Source organism: Manihot esculenta, chromosome 17, assembly GCF_001659605.2.
Source record: "Manihot esculenta cultivar AM560-2 chromosome 17, M.esculenta_v8, whole genome shotgun sequence".
Classification (NCBI taxonomy): Eukaryota; Viridiplantae; Streptophyta; class Magnoliopsida; order Malpighiales; family Euphorbiaceae; genus Manihot; species Manihot esculenta.
In genome coordinates, this window is record NC_035177.2 from 23,679,057 (window position 1) to 23,691,019 (window position 11,963).

Genomic DNA, 11,963 nt, shown 5'->3' on the forward strand with positions numbered 1-11,963 from the left:
ACATTATGTTTTAAGAAAATGTTTTATTTTTATCAATGAGACAGATGTTATGGGAGTTTGAGTACTAGTCAAACTCACTTAATTAAAGAGAAAAATAATTTATTATTGAAAATTTACAATTCCAGTTTTAAATTTTATTACTAACAACGGAAGGATTTCTTTGATTTTAAAAAATTAATGATTTCCTTCAATTTTAATTATTCTTTTATAAATTTAAAAATAATTTATCATTAAAAAATACAGTTTTACGTGATTTAATCCATGGCCTTAATCCGTGAATGCGCATTTTCACTATGGCTTTTACCAAAAAAATAATTTGGCTACCATTAAACGAAATACATAAACGACGTCGTCTCGGCAGACGAGCGTTCTTCCTTGGAGGTAAAAAGTAGGGGTAAAGTAAACGTAAAATCCAAAATTTTCTTTCGCTCTCCTTTCCTTCACCTTTCTATGTTTTCTATGTGGCGTCAGCGTCACCGGTAAGTATATAAAAAGGTCAAATAAAAGCGATACAGTTTAAAGCAACTCTTCCCTTCTCAGTTTTGAATCTTCCTCCACAATACTCAACAGAGAGAAGAAAATCTCCATTTCTGGAGTGTAGAGCTTCACATTTATAGAGAGAGAAGCTCTCATTCGGGTCATGGCTTCTTTTGATGGTTTCGGCATCGACGGCGAGGTGATTCACACTTCCGATCACAGATCCTTCGAAGAAGAGGACAACGAGAGCTACTCCAACTTTGGTTCCCACTCCAATTTCACCACCGGTGAGTTCCCCAGCGGAGATGTACCTATAGATCATGTCTCCGCCTCCTCTTCTGATGTATTTGGATTCGGATCTTCGTCTGTCGATGTGGATCCGATTCCTAACTACTCGCAGAGTCCGTTTACGCCGATCCACGTTGAGAATGGCAACGGTTATAATGCAGCTGGAGATGGCGTTTTTGCTTCGGATGGGCCTGTGCTTCCTCCACCTTCTGAGATGGAGCCCGAGGAAGGATACGCCTTTCGCGAGTGGCGGCGGTGAGGACTTTTTCGTCGTTTGATTTTTGTTTTAGATCTGATTGATGAGATCTGTGATATGCTTTTAGTTGATAAGCTGATTTATGTGTTAAGATCTGCATTGAAGTATTCTTTTAGCTTGATGTTCTTCAACTTCTGTATGAATGAATTTTTAGTATAAGAAATACATTGTTGATATGATTATAGGAATTCTTAATTATTTGGGACTTGATTTAATGCGACCTGTGAGAGCTTATTAGCTATCGTGGTTTGCAAATGTCTTAAGTGTCTTAAGGGCATATGAGTAGATTTATGTATCGACTCTGTTGATCCAGTATCCTGTGATTTTTTTGTCTCTAGTAAGATGGATACTCATACTCCCAGTTCTACGAGGGGATTTGAATCCTTTTTATTCCAGTTATATCTGAATTGCAGAGACAACTTCTTCGTTTTATTATTTTTCTTTTCCTTACTATTTAGATAGTTTAGTTTAGGAAATGGCGTCTCCATAATGAGGTGCATGGGGTGGGGATTGCGGGTAATGAGAAAGAGTAGGGCTTTAAATGAGCCAAGCTATTCGTGAGCTACTAGCTATTCGTGAGCTACTCGAGACTCGGCTTGATAAAAGCTCGACCGAGTTCGGCTCGTTTTTTAAACAAGCCAAGCTCGAGCTCAATTTTGAGGCTCGTCACTTAAACGAGGCTCGCGAGCTGGCTCGTTTTTAGGCTCGCGAGCTGGCTCGTTTTTAGGCTCGCGAGCTGGCTCGTTTTTAGGCTCGCGAGCTGGCTCGTTTTTAGGCTCGCGAGCAGGCTCGTTTTTAGGCTCGCGAGCAGGCTCGTTTTTAGGCTCGCGAGCAGGCTCGTTTTTAGGCTCGCGAGCAGGCTCGTTTTTAGGCTCGCGAGCAGGCTCGTTTTTAGGCTCGCGAGCAGGCTCGTTGAGAAGGCTCGCGAGCAGGCTCGTTGAGAAGGCTCGCGAGCAGGCTCGTTGAGAAGGCTCGCGAGCAGGCTCGTTGAGAAGGCTCGCGAGCAGGCTCGTTGAGAAGGCTCGCGAGCAGGCTCGTTGAGAAGGCTCGCGAGCAGGCTCGTTGAGAAGGCTCGCGAGCAGGCTCGTTGAGAAGGCTCGCGAGCAGGCTCGTTGAGAAGGCTCGCGAGCAGGCTCGTTGAGAAGGCTCGCGAGCAGGCTCGTTGAGAAGGCTCGCGAGCAGGCTCGTTGAGAAGGCTCGCGAGCAGGCTCGTTGAGAAGGCTCGCGAGCAGGCTCGTTGAGAAGGCTCGCGAGCAGGCTCGTTGAGAAGGCTCGCGAGCAGGCTCGTTGAGAAGGCTCGCGAGCAGGCTCGTTGAGAAGGCTCGCGAGCAGGCTCGTTGAGAAGGCTCGCGAGCAGGCTCGTTGAGAAGGCTCGCGAGCAGGCTCGTTGAGAAGGCTCGCGAGCAGGCTCGTTGAGAAGGCTCGCGAGCAGGCTCGTTGAGAAGGCTCGCGAGCAGGCTCGTTGAGAAGGCTCGCGAGCAGGCTCGTTGAGAAGGCTCGCGAGCAGGCTCGTTGAGAAGGCTCGCGAGCAGGCTCGTTGAGAAGGCTCGCGAGCAGGCTCGTTGAGAAGGCTCGCGAGCAGGCTCGTTGAGAAGGCTCGCGAGCAGGCTCGTTGAGAAGGCTCACGAGTAATATTGTTTAAATAAATTGGTGAACCAATTCGTTAAATAAATTTATGAACAAGTTCATATATTATTAAAAAAATAAAAATAACTATAAAGTTATAAAATTTAAACTATTATAAATACTTGAAAATTATAGTATTGAAAATTATAAATAATTAAGATTAATTATTATAATTAACATTCTTTAAAATTAAATTATAAAAATCTTTTGTATATAATTATTATAATAAGATTCCATAAAATTAATGTATAATCACAAATAATCAATATTAATTATTATAATAAGTATTCTTTAAAATTATAGTACTACATGATAAATTGAGTTGTAAAAATTATATACATTTGAAAATTAAAATATAATTATAAAAATTTTTTTATATATAATTAAGCATACAGTATAAAAGATGATAATAATTATCAAAGTATATTAATAATAATTAATTAAGGTTATATGGATGTTGAAGTTGAAATTCAAGTTAACTAATTGAACAAGCATGAAGATGATTATGAAGATAATTAAATTATATTAGCTTGTTTCAACTGTTGGAAGTTGGAATAAACTTTATTCGTTTGATATTAAACTTTGTGTGTAATCTAATTTTATTATGTCATTGAATTTATATTTATTTGTGTTATTTTAATTATAAATTGTGTTACGTAATTTTTTTTATGTACACTCTCTTTTTTTTATATTATTTAAATTAATGATGATTAAAAACTGATTAAAGTGTAATTATTAATTCGAGCTCGAGTCTGAACTTGAGCTCAAACCAAACTTTTTAATTTTGAGCTCGGTCTCGAACTTTTTTAACGAGTTTCTTAATCGAGCTTTCCGAATTCGAGCTCGAGTTTTATTAACGAGCTTCTTAATCGAGCTTTTCGAGCTCGAGCTCGAATTAGGCTCGTTATTAAATCAAACGAGCCTTTCACGAGTCGAGCTCGATTATAATATTTAATTCTCGAGCCGAGCTCGAATCAAATATTAGAGCTCGAGTCGAGTTCGAGCTCGAGCTCGAGCTTCCAAACTTTTTTAATAAACGAGCTTGAACTTTACAAAACTCGGCTCGGCTCGGCTCGATTACACCCCTAAGAAAGAGTTTATCAGTTACGTAGCCCATCTTATGAACAACCCCCACCCTTCCAAAGAAAGGTGCCACGGTAACGTGCGTAAGGATTGCTACAATGAGTGGTCTAAAACTCTTGGAACATTAACCACTAGATACTATTGATGTGAATATGGAACTGAAATGTTGAAAGGCCTACTCTTCGAGTTTATTTCAATTTTGTTGTAGATATCAATTGAGCAATTTGTAGTGTTCTAACTCCTACAGATCCTAGGTTATGAAATCACTGAAGTATCTCTTTTGTTTACATAGTTTGGTATTAACTGTTTTGATTTGCTGGCAGTCAAAATGCAATTCATCTCGAGGAGAAGGAAAAGAGGGAGAAGGAAATGCAGAAGCAGATCATTGAAGAAGCAGAAGAGTATATTCATGCTTTCTATGAGAAAAGGAAACTTAATATTGAGACCAACAAAATTAATAACAGGGAAAGGGAGAAGGTATTTAAAATTTTCCTTAGAGATTCATTTTGCTATACTTTATGTTTATTCGAGCCAGTCCAATAATTAGGTGTTTGGTTCCCGTGGGTGCAGTTATACTTGGCCAACCAAGAGAAGTTCCATGAAGAGGCAGACAAACAGTACTGGAAAGCAATAGCGGAGCTTATTCCTCGTGAAGTTCCAAACATTGAGAAAAAGAGAGGCAAAAAGGATGAAGAAAAGAAACCATCAATTACCGTCGTCCAGGGGCCAAAGCCTGGAAAACCCACTGATCTTTCAAGGATGCGCCAAATAATCTTGAAGCTGAAACACACACCTCCACCTCACATGCTGCCACCTCCACCTGCACCTGTGAAGGACACGAAAGATGGAAAGGATGGAAAAGATGCTAAAACTGGAAAAGGCGAAGCATCAAATGCAAGAGGGTCTGCAGTGCAGGAGCCTGTTGCATCTGCCAAAGATGCCACTTCAAATGCTTCACCTCTCCCTCCCAAAGAAGAGGTTCCTCCTGCTGGTGACCAGCCTACCACTCAACCCGAATCAACAACAACTGCCTAATTGCTGGCATTACCTTCTTTTTGAAAGCCTTTTTCAATTTTATATCTTGTATGATCTCTATCAATATTTTGCCCTTCATTCCTTGTCTTTGTCCAGCTATTGTCTTTCATCCGCATGCAGGTTTAACAAGTGGTCTTTATTCTTTGTATGGAGTATATTGCATAAACTGGAATTTTGTTTTCTATACGAGCTTATGATTTTTATGAAGCTTTGCCCTCGTGTTCATGTTATTGATTTTGTTTTCTGTCAAAAGTTTATTTTCTATACCTTTTTTACCTGGGGATGGACGTTATCAATGTTGGTTCCAGGTGGTAATTAAGTTTGAACCGATGATTTATCAAGATTGGCTCTTCATAGTTTCTCCCGGTCCTGATATTGGTTCGATTAAAATTTAAATCAAATACGACAATCAATTCTTTTATCTCTTCTTTGGAGTTCAAAATTTCTCTAAAATTTAATTTAATTCTTTTATATCAATTATTTTATTTAAACAAAAAAATTCATTTTAAAAAGAAATTAAAATCATATGTATATGTTTTAACTTTTTTATTTTTTTTTCTAGTAAAATCAAGCCTTCTAAACAAACCGTTAAATTATTTGCTATTTATAGCATTGATTGAAGAGCATTTGTGACATTAATTAAAGTCCTTGTAGCAGATTGCGAAAATAGATACTGCACTGGAATTGTCGCACATCCTTTCCTGTACAAGTGTGAGTGTGTATTACGTGAGTGCTAGGGATGGGATTATGTTACTTTTTAGAAAATAAATTACTCTCATTTTAATATTTTGGGAACGGTAGGATCCGAACCCTCACACCTCCACTAAGGTGGTAGCCTTTGAAAGCGAGCCAGCTATCGTATAGGGATACAAGAATCTAGCACAAAATGTGTTTGCTTTCTTTTTTTTTAATCTTTAATCGAACATCCAATCATATTCATTTAAAAGTCCACAAATGACTAATTTCTCAAAATTCATTGCTGCCCTTTTAAAAATGTCCAGATTATGTGTGTAATACTACTGTACCCCACATTTGTCCGTCGAATACTTTCTTTCTGTCTTCTTTTCAACAATACTCAAAACCTCCACAGAAGTGGCTGCTAATAATTAGCTCTACCTGAACTGCTCCGTCATATCTTTTGACATCTTGAGTTATTTATTCAGTTTTCTGCTCTTCTCACAATATAACACTTCATGACCATCCAATCATTACGAGAAAAAACGATTTCAATAAACATACAAATAATTGCCACACATCACCTTCAACAACAATACAAATTCGCCACTTCAATTGTGTATAACTCTGCTCACTTTACCTAAATAAAAAAAGAATATGTAATCCATGAATGTGCCTAGTAACTAATTCTTTAACTCTGAGTATCGACAGCAATTAAAAACTGTTCTTCATCTAGGGGTTACCTCAGTGATTGTCACAGGAACAGAGCTCATCTGGTTGCTAATAGAGTCAGCAGACGACTTTTTAGTTGAAGATGTTGGCCCACTGATTCCACCTGAATCCTGGAAGAAACCTGGTGCTGAAAGTAGCTTCTCATTAAGGCGGATGTTCCTTGAAAGCATGTCAACAACCTGACTCATTAGTGGCCTCCTGCTTGCTGCTGCCTGGGTGCAGAAAAAGGCTACTTTCATGTATCTAATGACTTCTTCTTCTGGAAAATCTTCCATCTCCGGATCCACCAGTTCTAAGAGTTTCCCTTCTTCATGAAGCTGCCATGCCTATTGAAGCAGACAATGGTTGTTAGACAGAAAAAAGATGGCTATTGAAAAGAAAGCAATAATTTTATGACCATAGTTGACAATTTGAGATTCGAATTGAATCAGAATCCTCCTTCTGTGAATTGACAATTTATTTGTTAAGTACAAATTTTAGAAACTGATTGAAAATAGTTATAGAAACGCAAAAGACCAAAATACATCAGCAAATGAAATATTTTCACAAATACATCAACTTACATATCTTTTTTCCAAAATCAAGTGCTTTGAAGTTCAGATTATCATAACTATTTACATAAATGGCTAATTAAAACTAAACTCTAATTATACTTGTTAAGGTGCATGAGTACCAACCATATAAAAAATAAAAGAAATGCATAATACAGTTATTGGAATGGTTTGGGAATACCAAAATAGGAGTGTAGGCATAGATGCATCGTGCATGAAAGGTCATTTGGTTTTATATTGCCGTTTGTGAAAAGTTTTATTAATTAGTTTTTAAATTATAATCTCATGAAGACTACTTGGGAGAGGATTTAATAGTTCTTTCTTGCTGAGCTTAAAGTTTATGTTTTCAAATTTAAATTTATTTTCTCTTAAACATGCAATGGGGAAATAATTGGGTGAATCAGTTGGTTCGTATCAACTTACCTGACTGACTACATTTCATTCAATTCCGCATTCAGTTGAGTAAATTTCTGCTTTGGCCCATAGATTTGATTTGACAGGGAGGGGATTTGACTCGAATCATTTGACTCAAATCATATGATTCTATTAACACTGTGTATCATCTTCAACCATGGAAACTGTCTTGATTATTAGGAGCAGAAATTAAGTGTTCTGAACAATATGTTTTATTACTTGAGCAGGAAAAGAGTGTTCCACTGCTTGAATAATTAGAGGGAGAAGTAGATGTATAAACATTACAAAATGAACCATGCAAGAAACTATTGCAAACCAGCTGATGAACTGTTATGACCAAGGAATGTAGTGGATTAGTCTCTGCAGTCGGTTGTAACTATAGAAAGTAGTTATGGGACACAAAATAGTATAAATAGGAACTTAATTGTCAATAGAAAGATATTCAAGATCATTAGTAATCAAGATAAACTCTTTCTCCCTATTTTTGCTCTCTCCTCTTCTCTAATTCTCTCTGTTACTTCTCCCCTTTCTATTTCTTTTCTCAACCCAATCTACTTTTATTTCTTTCTCTACCCATTTCTCTGTTTCAAAGGGAATTGCAAGTCTGCCACGTAATATAAACAAAAGAGAATAGAAAACTAGGGGTATCAGGAATCACATGTAAAATTGGAAAAATTATAATAATAAACGCACCCATTCTAGTAGAAGCTTTTGCATTCCTCCCCAGCTGGCCTTTGCACTGCTTTTGCCACTAATTATTTCAAAGATAAGAACCCCAAAACTGTACACATCAGCTTTCATGGTTAACTGACCACCCAATGCATACTCTGGTGCCAAATAACCACTGCATGAGGAAGAAGATAAATATAAAGTTTATTACGTTTGTTCTGTATCATTCACAACAAACAATTTATTTAGAAAGCATGTACTGGCACTGGTACATGACCCCAGTAATTTTGTTTACTTAAAAGGTAATGGTATATATTCTCAGAAGAGGTAGGTTTTCTTTCTTTTCCACCTTTTGCTTGGGGATGTAGGCAATTGGTTAAGAGACCGATTATAACAGCAAAGATCCCAATCGACTAATTTTTAGAAATGGAAATGTTGTGATTAGATAATTTTAAATAAGAACTATATATTTTTTAGTTCCTCGGGTAAACACCAATACGACGTTACTTTTATTTGCAATCACTAGGAGAAGAACAAAATATCATTTTTCAAATTTATATCCCTTAACGGCCAAAAATAAACTTAACGATAATGGAGAATTCTCATGACAGTTTGTGTATATATAAAATGTTAAATGTTAAACAAAAATGCCCCATTATTAGAAGTTTAGATAACATACGTTGTTCCTGCTATTCTCGTGCTAATATGAGTGATGTTATCTGGAAAGAGTTTAGCCAACCCAAAGTCTCCTATTTTTGGGTTAAACTTTTTGTCAAGAAGTATATTACTAGCTTTGATGTCTCTATGCACAATATGCGGAGCAAGTTCTTCATGAAGGAAGGCGAGGCCCTGAGCAATACCCAAGCAAATCACAGATCTTTTTCCCCAGTCCAGTTTAATATTTGTATCCTTTGGACCTGCAAAGAAATGGACAAATATAAAATTACTATACATTCCAATCCTACTGTGTTTAAAAATATCTGAGGCTTTATCTGTCACAGTAAAATTTCTAATAAATTTACCTAGCAATGCACGATCAAGGCTGTTATTTTCTACATATTCATATACTAAAATTCGGTTAGTTCCTTGAGCACAGCATCCTATCAACTCAACAAGGTTAGGATGCCTAACTTTTGATATGATAGTAATCTCATTCAAAAATTCACGCACTCCTTGCTTTGATTGAGCTGAAAGTGTCTTTACAGCCACTTGTCTTCCACTTTTGAGGGTTCCCTAGCAACATTGTGAAAATGAAAATAAGTAAAAGATAATATGAACAAGAATAAAGCTGGTACATATATTCAACAGGAGAATGAAACCATAAGATAATTGAGCTACTTTAAGGAAAACAAAAAGATGAAAACAGGATTATTTGAAGTAATAATTTATGCTCTTCAAGAAAATTAAGTTCCTAATATTTAGCAAATACATGACACAGCAACACGAGAATATCAAAATATCTATATCCTAACACTACATGGAATTTTTTTTTTAACTCATTACAGAAGCTAAGTATGGAGGAAAATTTTCTCATTTACACGTGTAATAATGTTTACTCAATATAAACATTCAGCTGTGACTTAAAGTAACTATGAATCCACAGGTCCAAAAATAAACAGCACGGAGTTTCACATGCTTCAGATATTTGGTACAATCGATCTTGAGCCAGGCCAAGCATGAATTCAATGAAGTTGTAACAATTATACATCAAAACAATGACCATCAAACTCATATAAGAAACAATGACCAAGGCATTATCAATGCAGTTTGCTGAGTACATTTCAAAGAATTAATGTCAAGTTCAGCAATTTCCATTAGGTTAACATGCTAAAGCATCTGCAAATTCTGAGCACCTTGTAAACGGTTCCAAAGCCTCCTCTTCCAATCTTATTGGCTGAATGAAAGTTATCTGTTGCTGATCTTAACTCATTATAAGAGAAATGGTTGATGTCACGGAGTGAATCCCCTAGACCACAATAAAAAGAAGCAACAACAAAAAATTAGGACAACCACAAAATTGATAATGCCTCCACATTACTGCACAAGTATCCTTATACACACTACCATAATCCATATCTCCCCGGCAGGAAAGGATCTAACCCTCTTTTAGCTATCCACATCTCAGGAATAGTATCATTGAGCTGATAATGTAAAGAAACAAACTTTTGTTCAGGCAACAGAAAGTTAATTCTAACTTATTTAGGTTTGGCTTCTACCAACCTTGGGCAATTAAAAATGCCAGCTAACAGTTGGAAGCATAGCACATATCAGTTTCAGCAACTATAATGTATTTATAAAATGTAGCAGCTTGCCAGACAATTTCCAATCATCAATTGAACGCAAGTATATTTTGCTAGCCCATGTATAACATGTCAAAGTCATAGACAAACACCATTAAGCGATTGGCAAAGTAAAACTTGCCTACATTTGTAGTTAAAACATTTGACTGCTTAAGCTGAATCACAGGCTTGAATTTAGAAGCTAAGTAGCCTCAGATTATGTAACAGGAAAGACAACAATAACATGCGGTCATCACAAGGCACATAGATAACGATTTGAAGTAGCTTCCATCAAATTAAAGCTTTTGTCAAAAAAAAAAAAGAGGTGAAATTCTCACCATCTGCGGCATGATGAGCCCCATTAGCATGCCCTTTTGCACTAAAACAGCTACACCCCATATCTGCCTGCAAATAATCCGCTGCTATCTTCCAAATCACATAATTATAAGCTATACCTTCCAAAAGCAAAGCAAAACGCCAAATTTTAACAGTTGAAGATGGACAAATAAAGGGAGACAATAATTGAAGAGAGACATGCAAAGAGAGATGGTCAAACAGGACAAGGGGGCATTCAATGCGCTCAACGATATTTTGGCTCATAAGACTAAAAGAACAAGGTCAAGTCATAGCAGCAATAAAATACCACATCATTGCTCACCATGCATTCAAGCCCCTTCGAGCTTTCCATCTCATTCCAATCCAATCAAATATTAAATTCCAAAAACGAAAATGTTCACGCATAAATGTCAATTGCAATACATCAAAAAGAAAAAATTGCTAAACTCAGCCAAAAACCTTCAATAACTCCAGTTTACAACAATTATATACAGTGAACCTGATCATGAATTCCTTTATTAGAGAAAGAAACAACAAATTTGAACAGAGAATTCACCAGCTTACAAAAATTTCTCCCCTGAGCTGGAAAATGAACAACTTACTAATACCACCACAGCCAACAACAACAACAAATCAACTAAAAACGCAAAATAAAATATAATAAAAGCTAAAATATCGTAATTAAGAATCGCTTACCGCGTTTATGAAAGAAATAAGGTGAGTAAGAGCTGTGGAGTTAGTAGCTTCTGACTTTCTGAGAGGCACTTTGTCTTTTTCCCTTCTCTCGTTTTCTGCTGTTGAGAAATGCAGAGAGTGGAATTGTATTCTATTTCGTTTTATTTATTCATTGAACAAATAGGTTTTGTTGCTGATCCTGATCCGGCGACGAGTGAGAACGGAGAATAAACTAGTAGTTTTCTTCTAATCGGCATGCCATTTTTACTGTTTCTCCGATAGTGACAGTTTGAATTTGAGTGGGAACGAACCGAATCACCGCCCAACCCAACTAACCCAGCCACGCTCATCGGTCTTCGAAATCTCTTTCAATTCACACCGAGAGAGAGGTTAAATCATACTCCCTTCCTCGGAATTTTTTTCATCCTATTTTTTTGTTTCAAAGTTAGTGCTCACACCTTTTTTTTTTCTAATAATATCTATAGATTCTTCGTTGCAAATCTACTTAATTTTATATTATTTTTATACATTATTATTAATTATTATTTTTTAAAATAAATATTTTAAAGCGTTTCTTTAATTAAATTTAATATTTTTAAAATAATATAATTAAATAATTAATAAAAAATATTTTTCTTAATATTTATAAAAATAAAATAAATAAAATTATAAAATAAATTGAGTAATTTATTATTATTAATATAATACCTTATTCATTCTATAATTTTTATATATATTAAGAAAGATAATTTTTTATTAATTTTTTAATAATATTTATTTTAAAAATATTAAATTTTATTTAATATTAAATAATATTTTAAATATTCATTTAAAAAATAATTAATAATTATAATAATTAATTAATAT

The 11,963-nt window shown here is 35.9% G+C and overlaps 2 protein-coding genes across 5 annotated transcripts; one reads left to right on the forward strand and one right to left on the reverse strand.

Annotated features, from left to right (window-relative positions):
- Nucleotides 1-471: 471 nt before the first annotated feature.
- On the forward strand, nucleotides 472-4,972 carry LOC110605652 (clathrin light chain 1). The gene is made up of 3 exons (XM_021744288.2): nucleotides 472-1,020; nucleotides 4,054-4,207; nucleotides 4,301-4,972. The coding sequence occupies exons 1-3, from the start codon at nucleotides 641-643 to the stop codon at nucleotides 4,763-4,765; spliced, it is 999 nt and encodes a 332-aa protein (XP_021599980.1). The 5' UTR covers nucleotides 472-640; the 3' UTR covers nucleotides 4,766-4,972.
- Nucleotides 4,973-5,973: 1,001 nt separating this feature from the next.
- LOC110604411 (cold-responsive protein kinase 1) lies at nucleotides 5,974-11,553 on the reverse strand. Of its 4 annotated transcripts, XM_021742567.2 has the most exons (8): nucleotides 11,118-11,553; nucleotides 10,424-10,540; nucleotides 9,660-9,772; nucleotides 8,829-9,039; nucleotides 8,486-8,723; nucleotides 7,831-7,981; nucleotides 6,184-6,498; nucleotides 5,974-6,080 (listed from the first exon to the last, which is right to left on the reverse strand). In XM_021742567.2, exons 2-8 carry the CDS (start codon nucleotides 10,482-10,484, stop codon nucleotides 6,072-6,074), a joined length of 1,098 nt encoding a protein of 365 aa, XP_021598259.1. In that variant the 5' UTR covers nucleotides 10,485-10,540; nucleotides 11,118-11,553; the 3' UTR covers nucleotides 5,974-6,071. The 4 variants fall into 4 exon arrangements, with proteins under 4 accessions (XP_021598259.1, XP_021598258.1, XP_021598257.1 ...); XM_021742566.2 differs by having other exon boundaries at nucleotides 5,974-6,498; nucleotides 10,424-10,534; nucleotides 11,118-11,552; XM_021742565.2 differs by having other exon boundaries at nucleotides 5,974-6,498; nucleotides 11,118-11,552.
- Nucleotides 11,554-11,963: the final 410 nt, after the last annotated feature.

Excerpts from the sequence above, each read along its gene's own strand:
- LOC110605652 (XM_021744288.2), top strand. The coding sequence starts at position 641 with ATGGCTTCTTTTGATGGTTTCGGCATCGACGGCGAGGTGATTCACACT. Across the intron at positions 1,021-4,053 it reads GCCTTTCGCGAGTGGCGGCG|TCAAAATGCAATTCATCTCG; the intron begins GTGAGGACTTTT and ends ATTTGCTGGCAG. Across the intron at positions 4,208-4,300 it reads ATAACAGGGAAAGGGAGAAG|TTATACTTGGCCAACCAAGA; the intron begins GTATTTAAAATT and ends CCGTGGGTGCAG.
- LOC110604411 (XM_021742566.2), bottom strand. The coding sequence starts at position 10,484 with ATGGGGTGTAGCTGTTTTAGTGCAAAAGGGCATGCTAATGGGGCTCAT. Across the intron at positions 8,724-8,828 it reads CCTTGATCGTGCATTGCTAG|GTCCAAAGGATACAAATATT; the intron begins GTAAATTTATTA and ends ATTTCTTTGCAG. Across the intron at positions 6,499-7,830 it reads AAAAGCTTCTACTAGAATGG|GCATGGCAGCTTCATGAAGA; the intron begins GTGCGTTTATTA and ends CTGCTTCAATAG.